This window comes from Anguilla rostrata, chromosome 5 (genome assembly GCF_018555375.3).
Source record: "Anguilla rostrata isolate EN2019 chromosome 5, ASM1855537v3, whole genome shotgun sequence".
Classification (NCBI taxonomy): Eukaryota; Metazoa; Chordata; class Actinopteri; order Anguilliformes; family Anguillidae; genus Anguilla; species Anguilla rostrata.
The window spans coordinates 45,234,914-45,256,770 of record NC_057937.1 but is presented as its reverse complement, the minus strand read 5'-3'; the positions used below and the strand labels follow the sequence as shown (position 1 = coordinate 45,256,770).

Sequence of the window (21,857 nt, the reverse complement as noted above, 5' to 3'; positions counted from 1 at the left end):
AATTTACATGGATAACCAATTGGAGTTCTTCCTCTTGCTTGGTCAGATCTTGCCTTAATGTGTAATCACTTCCAGGCGATTGTTTGGAGGAATATCTGATGCTGGACCGAGATTAGTTATCCACCCTGTAGAAGGCTTCCTTTGCACGGACATCATGGTTATCGTCACTGCGACAGTAATTCGTCTTCCTTTGTGAGCAGAAATGCTTCCAGATGAGGGCGAAGGGAGCCCCACGCAGCAGTGGTTTTACAGGTTGTTATTTTGCTAACCTGTAGCGTGTCTAACTAACATGCTAATAAAAATTTCAAGGCCATGTTTTCACTCTGCTACAAAATAGTTTTACTTCAAGGCCTTCGCAGATTACAAACAGCAGGGGTTTCAATAATATATAGCAGGCTATGCTACAAAAGCACATTAAACAAGCTATACCATACCATAGTAAACGGTGCAATTAATTAATTTGGCATGGGGCACAAGACTCCATGGCATTTTTGGAACTATGGGGGAATTATGCAGTTCAGGTCTTGTACTCCAGGAGACCAACACTACAGCACAAATTGGAAGAGTGGTGCATCTCTTCCTGATGAAAACTGGTCATCTGCAGGCACCTGGTGGGCAGTCTCTGTTACAGATTTGAGCCTATGTGGACCGTAAAGGGCTCGAGGCCTGCAAGGGGGGCTAGCTGGTGACTAGCTGGGATGGTGGGGCATCTGACGCAATGGTAGCCAGAGCATCTGTGACTCAGTCACACTACATCTCATCCCAGAGGGAAAACCCCAATTGCAAATTTGCAAGGTCCAGTCCAGTGATCTTCATTACTGATCCTGGAGAGCTGCAGGGTCTGCTGGTTTTTGTTTTTGCCTTAATATCAGCCACCAATTCAGATCCAAGAAACTAGGTGAGCTGAGTTATGTGTATTATCGACTTTAGGAACGACAAAGACCAGTAGACCCAGCAGCCCACCAGGACTAGGAATGAAGATCACTGGTGTAGGCCATGGGGCCCAGCTTGTGCTTGTGGAAAGCCCTTTGAACCACAAATAAGCATACATTATGGTTTCTCTGCATCTCCCTACATGTGCAGTGAAACTGCTGTTGGAAAGGTTGTGGAATTGAGGGGAGCACTTACTTTAATTTTGTGATAATGTATTAATTATTCTTGGTAATTTTAGCAAGTACTACATTTTAGCAAGTACTACATTCTTGTTCTAGTCTGACAATTTCAAGAACCATCAAACTCATAATGATAGTTAAAGGCAAAAATGGCATGGTCATTGGCTTGATTTCTGCCCCTATTTTTTTATTTCCTTTTTTATACATTTATTTTTCAAAATGGAAGTTAAAAAATCCAACACTGACATCAAAATGTCCTGTGCCATAGTGATTTAATCCTTCAGGTGAAGCCTATACAGTAAGTCAGTCAAAGCCTGAATTATGCTTCAAGGTCAAACTGTCATACAATCATAAATCCTTTAAACAATGTTTTATTGATTCATCTGAATGTTGAATGTAAGATGTGTATGTACAGCCATCTTTGTGGAAATCTTTCTAAGTAAATGCTTCCTTTTATGACAAGATATGGCATGTCCATTTTCAGTGCTCCCTTCAGACTACATTATTTAAAGAGGCATAAACCCATGTACTGGGACGTGAGCAGTAAAGCTTAAAATGTCAGCAACAAACATCACCCAAAATAGGTTCTGTCAGCTTTTATTATATTTATGATTGAAAAGCATGAAGTTGGTCTTGCATCATACACTGCCTTTTTCCCAAAAATAGGTTTGCACTGTGATAATGAAAACAGAAACAAAAATAGCATACTTTATTAAATCACTGAGCCCATAGGAATGCTGAGGAATGGTGATTCTGTTGACAAGAGCAAAAGAAAGGATGTATGAAAAGCAAAAAAACCTTTGTTAAAGTGCAAAACCTCTTTTTCCCCTTCGTTACAAAAATGACCTGTAGTTTGAGGTTTCTCCCAGCTAATCACCATTTTAGAACTCTCATAATCTGAACAGACGTCATCTAGCCAACAAGAACCCTTGCAATACGCGTGCCTGAAAGTCGTGACAGAAACATATTAACGGGTCACGGCAGATCCCGTAATATTCCTCCCACTGACGCTGCTAAGCCTCAAAAAGGATTGCTGCTCCCCCACCGGGTTTTGTGACAAACAAACTTTGTTTTTCCAAAGCTGATCGACGTGCGTCGGGCTGGTAATACGATTCTCGTACTTTCAGGAGAAAGGAATCCAGCTTGTCGATGGGAACCATGGACACGACACAGCCTCCCCAGCCTGCCCCTGTCAGACGAGAGCCGGCAGCACCCGACTGCCTGGGGGGGCATAATGATGGGGGGAGAGAGAGAGGGATGGGGGAAGAGAGAGGGAGGGGGGGAAGGGGGAGAGAGGGATGGGGGAAGAAGAGGGAGGGGGGGAGGGTGAGAGAGGGATGGCCGAATGAAAGGAAGGGGGGCAGAGGGAAAGCGAGAGAGGTAGGGGAGAGAGAGAGGGAGGGAGGTGGGGAGAGAGGGAAAGACAGAGAGAGGGGAAGGGGGAGAGAGGGAAACACTTACATGTTATTCAACTGAAGAGAACACTTGCAATGCATGACCCATCTGATTAGTAAGCATCCTGTACATAATTACACTATGTACTTTGGTCAACTGCTTGCTTTTCTGACCTGGTTTTTGCGCAATTTTCCTTTCTGTTTACTCAGTAAAGCATCTCTGAGTCTCTAAAAACCACTATATAAATACATGACATGACCAAAAGTATGTGGACACCTGACATCCAACATCTCAACCAAAATTATATATAGAATTAATATGGAGTTGGTCCACCCTTTGCTGCTATAACAAATTCCACTGTTCTGGGAAGGCATTATACTAGATGTTGGAGCATTGATAAAGGGATTTGCTTCCATTTAGCCAGAAGAGCATTAGTGAGGTTGGGCACTGATTGAGCGATTAGGCCTGGCTTGCAGTTGGCTTTCCAACTGATGCCAAATGTGTTGGATGGGTCTGAGGTCTGGGCTCTGTGAAGTCAAGTTCTTCCACACCATTCTTGAGAAAACCATTTCTATATGGACTTAAGTTTGCTCAGGGGCACTGTCATGCTGAAACAGGAAAGAGCCTCCCCCAAGCTGTTGGTGAAGCACAGAATCATCTAGAATATGCTGTAGCATCAGGATTTTCCTTCACTGGAACTAAGGGGTTGAGCCCAAGCCATGACAAACAGCCCCAGATCCAGAGGTGTCCAGATACATTTGGTCATATAGTGTAAAATTCAGATGAACTGAATTGGTTACAAGTTTGTTTGTGTGGAAAAATCACACATTAAAATTAAGTAAACTCATCAGGCATGATCTTTTAATGCCATTTAGCAAGAAATACCATCATGGATCCATTCTTTTTAAAAAGCAAAATATACTTAAGTTGTCCACTGAATGTCATAGATATGTTTGTCCCTGTATGGACGAAACTCATGCTCACTACCTTCTGCAGCCCAGTACCTGTTACAGTATTTAAACCTTTACAGAGTATTTGTTGCAATAGACAGAGCTCAAGTAACTGAGAGACCTGAATATAGTCACAACTTTTAGGTGACCCCAAATACAGGCCTGATTTTGAGCACTGGTCTCTAGGGCTAGAGATTACAGGAAACCACTGTTTTCTTATGGGAAGCATTAGTATGTGAAGTTCTGAACTGGACTGGATTGTAGAATTCTCTTAAGCTCACGTAATAATTTTTCAAAATACTGGAAAAAATAACTGTCTTATGTGGACAGTGATTAATGTGCTTCTTCTGGGACAGTGACTTCCACTTGATTCTTATTGAAGGTTTTGAGAAGGCCAGCTTGAAGACATCACATACACCTTGGCAATAATATGATGACAATTTAGCCCAATGGTATTTTAACATTTACTTGCTTAAAATCTTCTATTATATTCCTTCTATTCAAAAGCACAGACCTGACTCACAGTCAAATTGTTTCCATGATTATCTGTTTCCCCTCCGGTTTACTATACTTGTGGTAAAGGCTTTCAGGCAGTCTGGTGGAAGAGGCCTGTCAAAACAAATCGATTTCCGGACTTTTCCAGCGGCCTGGTTAGCGCGCTGTTGGCGCGCTAGCCGTGCTTGTTCACCAGTCGGAACAGATGGGTTTTTTAATTGCGGGAAGGGTGCGAGCGGGAGCCGTCGTCTGTGGGCGGACTTACAGGCACGTGTCCACCAGCTGATCCAGTTCCGGGCAGCTGCACTCGTACAGGTCCCTGCAGCTCGCGTGGCTCTCCCGCATGAGCTCGCCCAGCTCCCGGACGGCTCCGCCCGTCGCCCTGTCGCACACGCCCTTAAACCGCAGCACCCGCGCTGCCTCGCTGTACACATGCTTGGCGCGCTGGTACAGCTTGAAGTGGGTCACTGCAGGGGTAGAGAGAGTCTGCTGTTTTAGGTCTAAGATTCTAGATGTAGGATACTGTTCCCCCCACCTCCCATATCCCCTCCAAGTTAGTGTTGCCCAATCTGGAATTCTCAATCACAACAGTAGTCCTGTGGTTGGCTGCTAAGCCAGTGTAACTTGAATGATGAAAGCTCACGATCATCCAATTGGGATGCCAATGAGCGATAAGGTTACCTTGTTGAATACCCTCCCTCCCTGGATAGGGCTAATTATGCACCACATGTTATAGCCTAGCAACTACCCTAGTTACATCTACAATAGTGTCTATTAATTGCATCTATAGCAGTGTTTCCACCGCCTTGTCTTTCTGGTTAGTCATTACTCTCAGGCCGTCTTTATTATGTCAGGGCTCTTCACTGTGGGACTCCAGGCTGAGAGAGCCCCATGTTTTGCATTTGATCTCATCTTTGAGAACTCTGCGTATCAGTAGGGTTTTATTTATGCGCGACACACAGTACAGTATATGCGTATTCCAGCTCCATGTGTTCGCTAGCATGCGAGTCGTGACTGGCTATATCCATGTAACTCCTGTGATCCGAAGATATTTATAACTCGATTTTAAAGAGCCCTCCTTCTGACAGCGCCAAGCTTCCGTCAGGCCCACTGAAGTGGAAGTGATATATCTGAGGCCGCGTGAGAGAGAGAGAGTGAGTGTGCGTGTTGCCGGGCCCCTTGCACGTTAGCTCAGAGGCAGCCTTCATCTCTGACACGGAATCGAGCCTGAGATGGGGGCGTCAGGGGGGTCAATTGATGCCTGCCGGGTTCAGAGTTTAAACTCAGAGTATTTCATTGAAATGTTTCTCGGCCTTGAAATTGGCTACCTGAGCAGGCAGCTTCACTGGATGAATATGTGAAGCAGGTGGTGGGGGTTGGGGGTGGGGGTGTGGGGGGGTTTGTCATGGCAGCATGGGGGAACAGATTGGTAGATCAAGCTTGTGGATATGTATGCACGCAAGAAGCATAGCTGCAGGGCAAAGGAAATAGCTTTTTCTAATCAGTCAGGTCCCAGGCCTTTCTATTTTATAACTATAAGGTGGACTTCAGTCTAAATGTAAAGAAACAGCACTTTAACAAGAGAAATTACATGTGTTTTTGTTTAAGTTTGGCCTCTCCACCTTTTAGGACTATTTACAAGGCCAAGGAACAAGACAAGAATTTAATACCCTTCATATGGCATGACCCTATGGACACGGGTGCATGCATAATATGAAGACAACATATTACACATGCACCCGTGTCCATCCTGTCAAAAATTACCCACCCTCGCCAGACCCCTTGTGATAAATCCTCTTCATTGAATTTTAAACCCTAAATCAGTACTTTTCATGTAGAAACGTCCTGCCACTCATCAATACATTGGTGAATAACTGTTTTCCTTTTTCACAGTCCAGAGAGACTATTTATTCTGTCAACATCACTCATTTTACTACAAAATACACGTCATAAATGACTGTTTTCCTGTAATAGATGTGTGGTGCTTAACTTATATTATAACTACAGAGTTAAAAAAGACACATTAGACAATCGTTGCACCACTTTTATAAAAATATTAAAAAGGGAAATGTTGAACATTTTCTAATGGTAGGGTATCTTTCATGCTGAAAAATTTCAATCTCAATGTTATTAAACTCAAGATAGGGTCATTTTTGAATGTGAGGATGACGATAATTAAGAGGGTTAAAAACAAACAAACAGACAGATAAAAAAAACATTTGTTGGTAACTGGTATATAGTTATATATAGCAATTATATGTAAAAATATGTTTGTATGACTAAACAGTTCTCTTTTATTCCCATTCACATTCCTGGTAACCTTATGAACTCTGTTTATATTCCTATATATAGTGGAAATAGACCTGAGAGAGAGTGTCATATTTTAGCATTTTCTTTAAATTACGATCACAGCAAGACATTGCTCACTGCTAAAGGAAGACGACAACCTGGAGGGACCGAAAAACGTGAGCGAAAAGCTGAAACCAAATGGAAGAACAGCACATGTTTCCAGCTTGTTCGCCCCAAAAGGGACAGAGCGGGCCCGCTTCACAATGTGCTTTTACTCAAGGCATATCTGGAGTTGCGTGAGAGATTTCCATATCTCACACACTCTTGTAAATCACAATTGAACAGTAGTAACTCAAAGAATGAACTCAAAACACGTCTGTTTTCAATTTCGGTGCGAACGTCCTGCCAAGACTGGGACTGATTCAGAGACCACCCTTTGGTAGAGCGAGACTTTACTGGCCAGATCACCTCAGAATACTTCAGAATTGGGCTGCCCTGATCACGTTATCCATTAGCAGCCAGACTGTGACTCCAGATGCTGGCTCCCCGCCTTCACAAATTAGGCCTTTCTGTGTTTCTTAGACTTTATACACAGCCACTACATAACTGTATTGCCTGTGATCAATATACTACAAGTAACACTTATTTCTGGAGGCAACGGGGTTCTTCTGTTTAAAACCTGGTTAATGTGAAGAATAAACTGTTACCATTAGCAGCAGATATAAAGCATTTGTTTTATTAAGAAAGGGAGAGGAGGGGAGAGAGAGGAATGGCTAATTTTACATTGTTGTTGTAAAATGCTCTTAGTTATAGTATGTTTATAATGACATTAAAATAAGAGAGGAGTCTTAGATAAAAATAATCTAATCATCAGATTTCAATTAACTAGTTCTCCAATAATAGCTTAGCGGCCTGTGGATTCAACCAAACTGACTCAAAACATTTGTCAGTCAATTCTGCTCCTACAAGTGTAATCCTAAAGGTTTAACCAAAAGATTACATTTATGGTAATTTCAGCTGTGTTAAGAACATGAATCTGCTACTGTTTATTACATAAGGACCTGTGGATACTGTAAGGGCCTTGAAGCCCTGCTTCACTTTAAGCACGTCAAGATGACTTTGCCATGTGTCTTTGCATCTCAGTACTGTGTCAATGTCCTGTTGCAGCAGAAAGGCTCAGGGAACTTATAGTATAAACAGTATAATCACCTTCAAAGTAAAAGCTTCATATTACATGACCCGGAAGGTGACTGCCTTTTTAAGTGCATGCTATTCGACATGTGGTTTTACCATTACATTCTGAAAAATGACCAATGCCAGCAGAGAGAACAGAGAGGCAGGATATGCAGCCTGTAATACGTATTCAACCAGAAACAAATTATAGTAGAATCTTGGTTGCGGGGTATGAAAACAGTTTCAGGACATTTTTCAATGTCTCACAACATCGGTCACAAAATATGAACACCTCAGTTAGAAATCCCTCCTACTAATCTGTACCACAAAACCAGTGGACCAAGGACAGAGCCTTGTGGAACGAGTAGAGAGGCCATGGTGCTATTTGAGATCTAGTCAGTCAGGATTAGAGAATGGGTCACTCACCATGCTGCGTGTTGGGACTCAGGATGTCCTTACAGAGACATTCTAAGGTTATCCCCAGACACTGGCAGACTTCCTCCCTGCTGTATGGCTCTGGGTGAAGCACCTCCTCCACTATCTGCACCATCTCTTCCAGGGAGGCTTCCAACTCTGCCTGCACTTCCCCCAGCTTCATCAGTCTGCTCCAGTCCAGGCCTTTCTTCTTGGCCAGCAGCTGGAAGAGCATGCTGTGCTGTTTCATTCCATTAAAACTTACTGCACTGTGACAAATGTCCCAGCCTGCAACTGCACATTTTCATTTCCAGTGAAACTATTAGCACGTGTTCTTTCTTGTTCAACACAGCCACCATTTCGGGAACACTCTGTGAGTCATGAATCCTCATGACCTGTGCAACATTGCCTTACTGGTTTCCGGAACTATGTGAATGCTCTCAACTAAATGCAACTGGAAATGTATAACTGATAGAAATTGTAAGCTAAATATTTCACATAAACTGTATGGCCAGATGGTTCCAAAACGCTTTCTGAGTTTCCTAATCATTTTTGAAACTGTGATTCCACACAGTTAAAGGAGAAGCACATAGTCAAGATTTGTTTCCTACTTATAGAAATACACTATAACAGATTTGAACACAGAACTACAAGCAAATTCAGTCCCCCGTTCTATAATTTTGGCCAAAAATCTACACACAAGCTCCACACTGCAAACATTAGTTATGCAACAAAACCATATGACTTGAAACAGTTGCGACTAGTTTCTATTTAAATATAAATTAACCTTTACATTACTGCCATTACTGACGTTTTGCTTGCATTTATTTATTACACTCTACATTTCACAGAGCAGTTGTACTTTTATGTATGTGGTACGTATATTATGTACATTCTGTAAAGACAGTGCAACATGTTAAGCCCCATAGTAGAGAAGTTAGCGAGATTGCTGATAATTGATAGCATGTGTTTACCTCACAGAGGTAAACATATGTTATCAATTATAAGCTAACACATGATAAGAGTCGATGCCAGCTGTGGGCCAGGCACATGCATAAAACCATTGGCTGCAGGACGATAAAGGAACACAGAGTCTCTGACAGGTTACCCCTGCTCGTGATTTGAATGCAGATCTACCAACCTGTTCCGCACGCAAAAAGTTATGATACGCAAGTAAAATGGTGTGAAAAGACAAACAACAGCTGCATAATTATACGAGTACCAGGCTAACCTATTAACACCTTCAAGTCAGAGTTCCAATGATATGTTTACTGCTTTGTTCCCAGAGTGATACGAAATGGTAAAACATTGAACTAGAAGAAGAAGAAGAAAAAAAAAACCTTGTTTCTAATACAAACAAACATGGCCGTCTCTGCGGTGCACAGATGGTGTGGCCATAAATGAGTAATGACTGCTGAAGCGCTCCGTGACAGCATGTTCTGTGGCGTAATGCCATTGCAGCACCAGAGCACAGAAATGAAGATGGCCCAAAGAAATAGCAGGGGCCTAAACATGAACAAATGCACTGTGGTTAGCAGTCTCACTACAGAGCTGGAAAAAATAAGAGAGCAGAGCGTTAAATGCTACAACGATCCAGATTAGGGGCGACATAGCTCAGGAGGTAAGACCGATTGTCTGGCAGTCGGAGGGTTGCCGGTTCAAACCTTGCCCTGGGCGTGTCGAAGTGTCCTTGAGCAAGACACCTAACCCCTAACCCCTAACTGCTCTGGCGAATGAGAGGCATCAATTGTAAAGCGCTTTGGATAAAAGCGCTATATAAATGCAGTCCATTTACCATTTACCATTAGATTACGGAAGAACCCTCAGTTTAAATAGAGCAGTACAGTAACAGCATAGTGAATACAGGAAATAAGCCTTGCCGATGAAAAGTTGGTATTCCTCGTCAATGAAGATCAGTATGAAAATTATAAATGGGAAAAAAATTTTTTATTATTAAAATATTTTTTAAACACGCTAGCTTTTTCTGCGAGTGACTATTAGGTTACACAATCAGCTCACAAACATTTATGCTGTTTACAAAAAGAACTACGAACAACACGAAGAAGCTTCCCATTAAATATTCAGAATCTGGATAATCAGCTTACATTTGGACTAAGTGGGAACAGAGAGCGGTGGACTTTTGTTTTTGCTTTTCATTTGTGAGTTTGGCACGGGCTCAGGCCACCTTGAAGAGTCTGAAAATCATTTACCCAGTGCTTATAGTCGAAAGTGCAGCAAATACAGGATATCAGATAGCAAAATCTGACATTAAATAAGAGGATCCTGAGGGGAAAAGGAGGTAGAGACAAGATTTCGTGCGAGAGACCCCCGAACTACAGTGCGCCTGGCTTCTGCTTAAGCATCTCGATTACAAACAGCTTCGATGTCACTCACACGGACACGTTCGGTCAACCGTAGGAAAAGGGCATCTTTACAGGATGATGTAATTGGAAGCACATTTTTCGAGAGGGCGACACCATACCTTTGTGGCTATGCGGCACTCCACCACCCTGATGTTGAAATGAGACGTGGCGGCCTTGTTCATTTCGACGCAACAATTAGCAATCACGAAAACGGCATCGCCGGGGAGCTTCACATCCGTTGACCGTAGCGGGTTGAATTCTATAAGCTTTGCCTGAAAAACACACAATCCATCAACATTCATCATGACATGTCCTGCAAATAATAAAGACCGCGGTCTGTATTCAATCAATGTCTGTGTTTTGAATTACGAGCAAACTAGGGTTATCACTTTGGCAAGTTCATTTTAGCGATTGCTGAACTCAACTGTGATTGTGAATAAAAAAAATAATTATAGCATTTATTTATTAGTCAAGGTGAAGGGACAAAAGTTAATTGAAACCCAACCTGTGTCTAAGCACTACACAGTGGAAATGCAAACACATGTCAATGTGTACTTTTTACCACTCGCTATTTTACTTTTGACTGCTTCTGCCATAACTGTTCAATTTCTACAGTTGAGCTTTTAGTAGAATAGCAGTACATACAGTTCCTTCCTCAGCCAAGAAAGAGATGGACTGGTCCATGCCACCTCCCTCTGTGCCAATATAGCGCTCGCTTCTGGCACAGGTCTCAGCCAGTTCCACCTTGGAAACACAAAAGAAAGGACACGGAAAGTGTTTACAGTATGATGTGGTGGAGACCTCTGAGGTTCAATGCTTTTCTCAATTGATCATTGGCTCATTCCTATCCTTGACCCCACCCAATCCCAGCTGATCAGTACCAGTATTCCAAGACCAAACGGCTGTGGTGAAGTACACAAACACTGCTTCTACTATGTTTGTGCCCTTATGACACATTTGCATTTTATAGAGAAAAATACATTAAACAATAAAATTCGCCAGACAATATATATATATATATATATTTAAACCTGCCTTTTTCAAGCCAGTGAGTCTTATGTTATTTTAACTCCAATTCGCCTGCTGACACCATTATGTAATACTATCCGGTTCCACACAATCAAGATCAGGTCTTTGCCAAGTCATACTCAAGTAATTGTAGATCTTTACTTCGCTTCGGACCATTTAAGCAATTAAATCTCACTGAAAACAAGACTCCACAGAATAATGCTGTAAAACTGTCTCACTGCCGTTCACAAACTCAAGGTGACAGAGATCTGAGATCTTTGAGCCTCTGGGACCCCTAAAATTGTTTTAAAAGAAGACTTCAGGGTTCAGGTACTGAAAAAACCTCCATTCTAAGCATGCATCACAGGGGAACCGGCCACATACTCTCATTATACCGTGCACAGCGCTAATCAACCACCCCATCTGCTTACGGTTTGCATGCTAAGCTGCAATTTGCAGGGCTTTCACGTTTTATATGGCAATGGCATCGACTCGCAGCTGCAGTGGGGACACGTTTGTTAAACCTTTATCTGGATGTCATCACGACCGCAAAACTCAGGGCCCGATGACTATCTCCTCCTCAGCTCTCTCGAACCCGAGTCGCTGGTCTGAAGCACGGCTGATGATGGTCTCTGATGGCCACACAAATAGCCGCGTGGTTCCGTTTTCCCAGCTTACGCTGGTCAGTAAACAGGCCGACTTGAAAAACGGGTTAATCGTGCTGGAATTCCGGCAAGGGTGGGAAAGGTGCCCAGAAAAGTCTGCTAAGACCTCTCTCCCCAGCAGCTTTTTAAATCTTTACAGACTGTAAAACTCCGTGTTTTCTATTTTAGGTTACTGTGGGAGTTTCTCTGTGACCCCAACTGCTTTTCTTCTCAGGCCATGGCTGAAAAGTGCATGTCCGTAAAACTTACGATCTTGCTTTCAGACAGACAGCTGATCGTAATATGCCGTAACTACTGCTGAAACTGAGGAGTCAAAAACCACTGCAGTAGTCACCAATCACACATTGTTCTTCATTTACCATTTTGTGTGCTGCCTTGATTTTCCCAGCTGAAATCCAAATTGTTTATACAGCTTTTTTCCATTCCACATTTTGGTGGAATTTGTGTCTAAATGCCCTATGGTAATTAGCAGAGCACTGAGATCAACTGTTATCTCTGAAAAAAAGAATGTTGCTCTATCTTCTCATCATGGTCCCCTTGTTCAGCAGATGGTTTGACAAGCTTAACCCTCAGTGGAGTGGGCACTGTCTAGTACAGAAAATCAACAGTCTGCCACACAATTCCTTTTCACTTGAGGAAACGTGTGTGCACTGTGGGTGGTTAGAATCTGAGAGCTCTTGCCTGCTTCCATGCTCCATTTCCGTACTGTATTACTCATGTCTACAGCACAGACCCGCTCTCTTGTTGACAAATCATTCGCTTGGAATTTCTAAACATTTGTCTCAGAGCAAACTCAGAGTAGCGGTCCAGCAAAAAACTTGAGTGCCATTTATTTTCTGATGAAAAGAAAACCTGTAACAGAAATAAACTGTTGCGGACAAAACAAACAATGAGTGGCCAAAACTGGGATCTGGGTCCATATACATAAAGTGTCGACAGTAGGAGTGAGGACCTAGGATCATTTTGGACTTTTAGCCAACAATGGATATGAACAGGTGAAACCTTATCCTCAATTAACACTATGAAATACTTTAAGAATGTGGACCCTGGACTTGTGAGGGTGATGGTAGCTTATACAAAGAAGGAACCACGAAAGCCAGGGTCAGATACCACTATATAATATCTAATTGTGCTGTTTATTTGTTGCTTTCCAGTGGGAAAACTATTCTGATTAGTCCAGTAATAAAATAAAACATAAATTTAAAAAAAAAATGCTACATTCAATTCCAAACACTTTACATTAATTCTTTATTCAGTAATAATTGTGGTAGGCTGTCACACCTTACAGTAGTGGATAGCAGATATTGAACTGACAATTAATATACAGTATGTGGGTTTGCGTGTACTACTGGATGCTATTTGTGTACAGGAAATGGTTATATTCACTCCAGACTACTTGTTTGGGAAACTTGCCTCTCAAAACAAGTAAATCAGACCTGCAATTATGATGTACTACTGGACCTAGGCCAAATTACAACTTACTGTTCCCATGGTAAAATCTCTGCCATACGCTTGAGCTACATCGCTAATTGACTGTAATTTGTGTAACAATATTTGTTTTATTACACTTATCCTTGTAAACATTTTCAAAATGGATAGGATTCTAACGTTTATAAAGGGTACATGCCTCAATGCAGTCAATTTCATGTATGGAAAACTCATGTCGACAGTTTCATATAATTGTTGCTTCAAGTCAACAGCACAACTCCCAGATAAACTGTTTTTACAGTGCTGTTGACTGCGGTGTCTTCGGGTGAAAGTGATACAACAATTGTTGATCCAAGGAATGGTACTGTAGCCGTTACATGTTTTGGATGTTGTTTCAAGGCTTGAATTGTTGATAGCAATCTATGACCACTGAAAATGCTTCATTTATTTATTTTATTAAGGACTGTCATTTCATGTTCAGCCTGAAACTTTAAGATCAGCCTGCAACTTGCAATGAGTTGGTAAGATGATCTTAGGGGACACCCTTCGCTTCAAGGTTTTGCAAAGATGGACTGTCTTGCTTTCACAGTACCCTCACTTTGTCTCTATGGTTACTATGTTTTAACTAAATGATTCAGGGGAAAAAGGGCAACTTTCCTGAAATCAATATACACTGCGGCAGTGAATGAATACATCTGTCTGCACTTTGATGCACTGTATATTTTTCTTGAGCAAAACATTCAAGGCTTTCAGTGTCTCACAATGCTTAAAGGTCTCAGTCTCTGAGACGAGATCAGGCACATAAAAGGGTATTACAGCTCCTCTGCCTATTAAGATCTCATTTTGACTCTTTTTTTTTCCAAAGGAATGGAAAAACACAATTTGTAACTGGCTTTTCACAAGGGGGAAAAAAATATGCAGACCTCACTGGAGAAGGACCACCGGGCTACCCTGATGGTGAATTCCTACAGTACCTCTGGAGTAAACAGCTGTAATGGGCTGAGCTCCCTGATGTTGCTTGTTCCTCACCCTGACAAGCCCAGCTCTCTCTGGTGCTTTTGGTTCAGTGATGGCCTTTGATCAAGACCGATCCCACCCATAGCTTAGTCACTACTCACATGATCACCGATTCATTCCATTTTCCCATATCTGTCCATTTCCAAGTCTTGTGCACATTCTGCATTGCCCACTTGGTCTGAAACCATACCCTATCCACACTTCCCACCTACCACCCCTAGTTCATCAAGTTGTAATGAGTACTTGTCTCTGTAAGGACATGGTTAGACTAACGTGTGAATTGCTGAGGTCAAAAAGCCAGTGACATGTACTGGTCCAAAAGCCTAGTAACCTCCTCACAGACAGGGTTCACTTAGAGTTGCTGCTATGAGATAAAAGTTCTGAAAAAAAATCAGCAGGGTGAGATTGGAGCAGACCCATATACAAGTATCCCCAGCTGTGGGTTCCATTCCTGGCTGTGACACTTTCTGTACTGAAATCCTGAGATCGAAGATCTGTCTGTAACCGTCTCTGCTGCCTGCTCTCCTTTAAGAAACAAATGTCAATCTAAAGCTGAAAATCAGGACTACAGAGCAGCTCAGTTATTAAAAGCGTTTGCTATGAAAGTAAGAACTGGGGGCGACATAGCTCAGGAGGTAAGAGCGGTTGTCTGGCAGTCGGAGGGTTGCCGGTTCGATCCCCCGCCCTGGGTGCGTCGAAGTGTCCCTGAGCAAGACACCTAAACCCTCCTTTCAACGAGCTGATTGGCACCTTGCTTGGCAGCCTTTCACCGTTGGTGTGTGGTGTGTTTAGTGTTAACTATAGTAACACTAAATGTCAAAAAAATGCATGGCAGAATGTGTTGTTGGAGCTAGCTTTGTGTAGCAGTTCAACATTTTACCAGTCTGCTAACACGTAGATGCAAGTTTGCCTGTGCTAATTTTAGAGCTGTGTGATGTTCTTGAATATTTTAAAAGTCTGCTAGCAAGTAGCTGTGTTAGCTATTTGGTATTTATGCTGCTATTCTACTTGAAATAGTCAGCGATTCAGGCAACATTAACATTCCCTCACCAGCTTGTTTGCTACCATTTTGTCATTATTACCCTGTAGCAGCTGGCTACACTATATCTTGCAGGTACTCACTTGCCAAATGTCTAATTTCACAAATCTTGTAAAAGTGCATGTGTCTAGGTTATAGTCAAAGTAAAGTGAATAGCTTTCAAACTGTTTATTTTGCTAGCTTTTAAGACTAACATCTGTTGTTGGCCTGCATTCGACTATGACACTTCAACGCTTTCACTTTCAATGTGTGATTTTAAAAATATTTACTTTGCAGTCTAGATTCTGAACAAACAATATAGCCTTCACAGTCCAGTTCCAGACAAAAATAACAAACAAGCTACATTTTAAGTGGTAGTAAGAACTGGCAAGAGCAATGTATGGAGGCCAAAAGGAACTGCCCAAGATACAAAGGAACCCCTCATCTGTGAAACTTGATGATGGGGCATTATGGTTTGGGCATGTATGGCAGTCACAAGTAATGGTTCACATGTCTTCACTGCTGATGCAACACACTGTACTCAGCACCTGGTGATGTCTAAGGATCACAGACTTCAAACAGGCACTGCATGCTAAGGATATGTGACAAAGTACTAAACATGACTAATTACATGACAGTCAAATCAAGAAAAAACAAAATGATGGAGGTCACTATACATGGTGCTGCAATTTGGCAACTGTGCTTTGCAGTAAGAGAAATAATGGGGAACGTAAAGTACATTTCTGAGCATTCTTACACATCTATATGTATGTGGACTTTGTAAGACAGGAAAAGTGCACAGAAACTTAGAAAACAATCTATACCAAAGCTCTTGATCTTTACTCGGAGATCCATGCAATGTTGTTTCCAGGAAATATGATTTTGAGAGAGTGCGTGCCCTTTCTCAGCTCATTGAGGTAACCCCAGAACACCTGAAAAGATAACAGGCACATTCCCTGCTTTTCTGTTTGGGTGCTTGAGCATGACAAAGCTTGAATCTATGGTATAGTGAAGTAATCTATATCCAAAGAAAAACTGTCCTTCGATCACATGATCAGGGTTATGACCTGAGATGCACACTTAACATCTGCTTTAATGTTGAAGAGTTACTGAGCAGAAAAAAGTGGGGAAAAAAACATGAAATTGAAACAAAACAGCTTGGCGCTGTTAACTGGCCACCTTAATGTCAGAGCAAAATCAAAACAATGGCTTTGTCACAGTATGTTATCTGAACCTTTTGTCGTGGTGACGTGTTTATCACAGCTGTGTCTTTGAAAACAGCAGCCCTCAAATTCACTAAAGGAAAACAATGACATCGTTCCCCAATAACCTTTTCTTTTACTCCCAAAGCATAGAAATTATTTTTATTCCGCAAAGTGCAAGTATTTAGGGTTTAGAACAATATCTTTCCCATTAACTTTCAAAGGAAGACAGCAATTTAAAGAATTCAAAGTACCGATTTTGGTAAATAAGCCCTAAAAAACCAATGGGCTTGTGCTTGAAAGGTCCTCTCTCTCTGAATGGTCCTCTCTCGCTGTTCACAGGGTTCCTGACCTGCACTGGTAAAGGGCAGCAGTGGCAGTTTGGAGTGGGAAAGGTGGGCCGCAGCCCCGCGCAGGATCGCCGGGGAAGCCGCTGTGGGTTTCTGTCTGCCTGCGACTAGCTCTCCGGCAGCCCTCCCCCCTCCTACACGCCCACACAATGCAGCGGGGCCCCCGCCACACGGGGCCTCCCAATGTGTATGCACGCTTGCGTGCAACGGCTAGGGTGTGCGTGCATGCTCCTCCGCGCGTGTGTGTTTTCTGGCCTTGGAGCTCAGCGCGGAGCGCAATAACAGCCCAGCAGACCCAAATTGGTGTATATAAAGCGAAACACGCTTCTGCGTTGTAAAAAATGTTTAGTCACGCATCCACCGCAGGTGGAGGAATGAGAGCGCGGGCAGACTGCACAGACAACCCCAGGCGAGCGCTGGCACTGGCCCGCTGTCGGCGAGCACCCCTTTCCGTGAGCACTTAAGTGAAAAACACATTGAGCGAAATATAAAATCCAGTAACAGGCTGTGAAAAATACACAGCGGCTCCTTTGCCAAATGCCATGCTGGAGACTACATAAAAAGCTCTGGTAATGTTTAAGAAACTGTCAAAAACAAGATTACATTAACTACGCTACGGTCATTAGGTTGTGCATAAAACGATTTTTGGCAACTCAAAATTAAATGGCAGAAAAAGCCTTGTGTATACATTTTTGTCAAAGTAGTAGCATTAATTAAGTCTTTTTTTTTTGTTTAATGAACCAGGAATAGCTCGCAACTATAACACTTGAAAGGGTAGCTCTGTCATGTTTATGATTCAGGGATCAGAGCTGTTGGGGGTTCAAAGTGAGGCTGTGGGTGTTTGTTGACAGCAGATGAGCCGAGCGGGTCACATGCTAAGTTATAGCACTGTCAACCAAACATTGGCTTCAAACATATGCAAACATGGCCAGAGCCGTTGGTAGCTTATGTATGGAATGATATGGCTTGATGCTGGCATCATGGTCATAACTTCAGCTAATTCTGGAATTAGGGTGGAGTTTATGCCCCTGACATCTTGAAGGGTCCAACTGGTTGGAAAACTGGATGAAGCTGCAAATATTCCCACAGCTAAAATGCTGAAAACCACAATTATGTTCTTCCCTACAACCATGGTGACATCACATGGGAAGAGCATTTCACACTTCTGATGACAGCCCAAAACAAACTGGAGGTGAACTCAAAGGAGAAAAAAATATATAAGTACGTGTAATTAAGCATGAATCCCAATATATGTATTGCATGAGGGATTTGTTAATGGCAGTCATATGTGTTGTCTTACAATGGCAACTCAGAAATTCAAGCAGAAATGATGTGTCCCGCACATGGTTTCCTTGTGTCTGTGATCTGTGTACAAGTGCGTGCGTGCCTTTTTTAAAACATCAGCATGACTTAATGAATCTGTTACAGCACAGCATTCTCTTTATAGTTTTCTCAAAGACTGTAACCCTTTATTGTAATCCTCACTAATGCTAGTAAAAAGGAATGATATATCAACTAAAACACTTGCCAGTAGAGATCCACAGCATTCAGAATAGAAGGAATCAGCCAAATGCCATTTTAATCTCCACTCAAACCTATGCTGTGCACACTGAACCAGAACTTTTTCCTCCCTTGTTCCATCTGCTCAACATCCATTTCCACCGGTGTGTCTGGGGACATCACATTCACTGAGAGGATTTCCTTTCCCGTGTGTGTGTGTGTGTGTGTGTGTGTGAAAGAGAGTGAGTGAGTGAGTGAGGTGCATGTGAAAGAGTTTTACCTTTGACAGAGTCTTGCGATTGGCCTCCACAGTGAGGAGACCTGCACAGCACACCAGAGCACTGGAGCTGGACAGGCCTGAACTGGCGGGCACGGTTCCGTCTACGACACACTGCATCCCAGCTGGAGCGGCAAGGCCAAAGTGCTCCTGGGGGTGAGAAAGCTGCACTGTAAATGTTCTGATGACAGAGACTGTGCACACCAGAGTCTTTGTGATGATAAATGACATGGCTACCAATACAACTACTGCAGAGAAAATTAGGGACAGGACATTTGTGTGCATTATTTATGTGTTTTAGTACAAATCTGTCTAAGTTACTTCCTTGTTTTCCTCATTCATGCATGTGCACACACATTCACACAAACTTCTGCCAATGGAAAAATTACTTGAAATAACCACTTTAAAGTGCCTTTATTGTGTTTATTCTTTCCTTAGGCATTGAATTCTATGGGGAAAAGACCATATGCCTATACAACAAGACCACCTGAACTAAGTATGTTGAAAAATAATTTGTGTGATTTTATTACACCTTCATCTTTTACAAGAGCTACACAGGTTTCAAGCATCATGCATAGAACCTGGAGGCAATAACCTCAGAAAACTAACCTCTTTTTCAATAAACTCTTTTACTGACTGTGATCTAAAATTGCCTTTACAGCAAGTGAAACAGATTATTGGCTGAACGGAGGCCCCTCCCAATGCCCTTTTTCTGCAGTGTGGCAGCCAAAGTTGTTTAAAAACATTTGAGGAATATATTTAAACTGAACCTGATCCATGGCGTTGACTCAGATCCGAACTGAGCTTTCAAAGTTATCACGCAATGTTTGCAAAGAATATACTCTGGTTACTGAGGGGAAAAAAGTAAGGAGTGTGCCAAGTTTTGCTCAAGTTGTATCCCAATAGGCTTACATGTTCAAATTAATATAAACAGATTATCCCGCTGGAGCCTATCAGAATTAGACTCATTGCTCTCGGCTGCACTTTATAATATTTCCTGCCAATGTTCCCCCTTGCCACTTAAAACATTCTCTAATGATCTAATGAATTACTAATAATATCAAAGGTTGCATCACGATTTTTCCCAAAAATTTGTTTGAACCATGAAAAAACACTGTTTAAACATGTTAAAAGTTCACCCACTCTCTTAGCCAAGAGTTGAAATTGTCTTGCCTTTTTATTGGCCATCAGAAATATTACATTAAGTATCCTGTCCAGTAGTAAATTACAGATTCACGAAGAAAACTAAGACTGCAGAAATATGCCCAGCAATGCCTTATAACTTCTAAGGAAAACACCTAGCAAGTGCAAAGCAACTCATCAAAATATATTTTAGTGAATGTATTTCTATGTCAACCCCTACTCCATCTTATTTCAACAGAGAAATAAGCAATATCAGGGAATGCTGAATGCAATGACTACTTAAATTAGTGTGTAGCCTAAGCGCTCAACAGCTTCATATCATCACATGACAAGTGTCATCACATGACAAGAAATACTGAATAAAAATTGGAATGAAGGCACAGGTCATTTTTAGACTGAATGTTTAAATGGTTCTGAATTCAAATGTTTTGCATATATGAGAATATAATTATCTTTTGTGTTTTGTAGTTGTCCATGACCATGAAATGCACTTTTGTACGTCGCTTAGGATTAAAGCGTCTGCTAAATAAATGTAATGTAATGTAATAAATGGACATAATAATTTGAAAGACACAGATTGAAACTTAATGATCAAACAGACCCAAAGGCTCACAATAAATTGATATAAATGTCACCTGTATTCCTTTAACTCCACAAAGAAAATAATAATGCCATTGAGGGTTTGCTCTGTCAATCTTAATGTCTCCAGCAGACACAATGTAATCACTGCAAAGCAGAACAGATCATTGATACATTATGTAACAGCACCCCCTTCTGTTTGACATGTAGCAGCAATGTAATTTGTTATTAATCATTCTGATATTTTATTAATGGCAGACAGTAATCAATTTTACAGCTTCCAACTCAAATAAGTATTTAAAAGTTATTAAGATTTTTGTCTTACTTGTACTGAGGATTTGTATTTGCCAGTTGGATAGTTTGAGATTCATCCACTGAGACTGCAGCAAGGATATTTTGCTCAATTGCCATCGGGAGCACAGCATACCCACAATAGTCAATATGCTCTCCTTACAAAAGAATAAATAAATAATGGTTATAAATAAGAGAGTAATTAATGTTGTCCTCTCCAGATAAGATATTTGACAAATTTGTTAGAAATTTAAATAGTGGTATAATAACGTCAACTATTAATTACATTGAATTCACATTACATTTAGCAGACACACAGACAGGCTATATTTTAAATACAATCCATTAATACAGCTGGATATTTAACTGAAGCAATTCAGGTTAGGCACCTTGCTCAATAGTGAAATGGCCGCGCCTTAACTGGGAATCAAACCCAGAACCTTTGCCTCACAAGCCTAGTTCCCAAATCATTATGTTGCATGATTCCACATCCCCACTGTGAGTGAACTTTCATTACCTATTAAATTTACTCGCCCAGGAGCATACGCATAAAAAAGAGGTGCTTTCCCAAACTTCTGCACGAAACTTTCTTTTAATTTCAGCAATCTGTAAGGAAATTAAGATAAATTAAATACATCGTTAGCACAAATTCCAATGACAAGCTTAGATGGATAGAACATAATTGCAAAATACCTAGATTACACATGTAATACTAATTAGCCTTTTCTTAATGAATGTGTATTTTAATATACTTTTTCTTCCATAGCTGACTTTACCATAGTGTCGCCAGAGAACTAGCTAGTAGTTAAACATTACTGCATTTTCATTGTAGGTTCTGTCAGCTAAGCTCCCCTTGTTTTAAAACTCACCTTTCATTCAGCGGGACCTGCAACTTTGGTATATGTACAGACATTTCGTGTTATCGTGCTAAACAAAATTGCAATATGAAAAAAAAACTTTCCAAGGACAGAACAAATTCAATCTCCCTGTCACTTCATCTGCTGACTGTCACGCCACAATTGCGGAACTTGTAGATAGCTAGTTAAACACGGAAGGAATATCCTGGTTGCTAACACTGCAGTTTTACGGACTGAAAGCTGACTAGCTAGTCGAGCTAGCTAGTTAACGCTAACGTTTGATAGGGAAATTGATGTCTGCGCTCCAGGGGCTCTTTTGCTTGTTTAGCTA

General features: G+C 41.5%; 1 protein-coding gene across 1 annotated transcript; it reads right to left on the bottom strand.

Annotated features, from left to right (window-relative positions):
- Positions 1 to 1,693: 1,693 nt before the first annotated feature.
- galk2 (galactokinase 2) lies at positions 1,694 to 21,671 on the bottom strand. The gene is made up of 10 exons (XM_064336502.1): positions 21,539 to 21,671; positions 21,187 to 21,275; positions 20,704 to 20,827; positions 20,435 to 20,525; positions 18,660 to 18,806; positions 10,837 to 10,935; positions 10,311 to 10,463; positions 7,841 to 8,051; positions 4,218 to 4,419; positions 1,694 to 2,333 (listed from the first exon to the last, which is right to left on the bottom strand). Exons 1-10 carry the CDS (start codon positions 21,580 to 21,582, stop codon positions 2,126 to 2,128), a joined length of 1,368 nt encoding a protein of 455 aa, XP_064192572.1. The 5' UTR covers positions 21,583 to 21,671; the 3' UTR covers positions 1,694 to 2,125.
- Between the last annotated feature and the right edge of the window lie 186 nt (positions 21,672 to 21,857).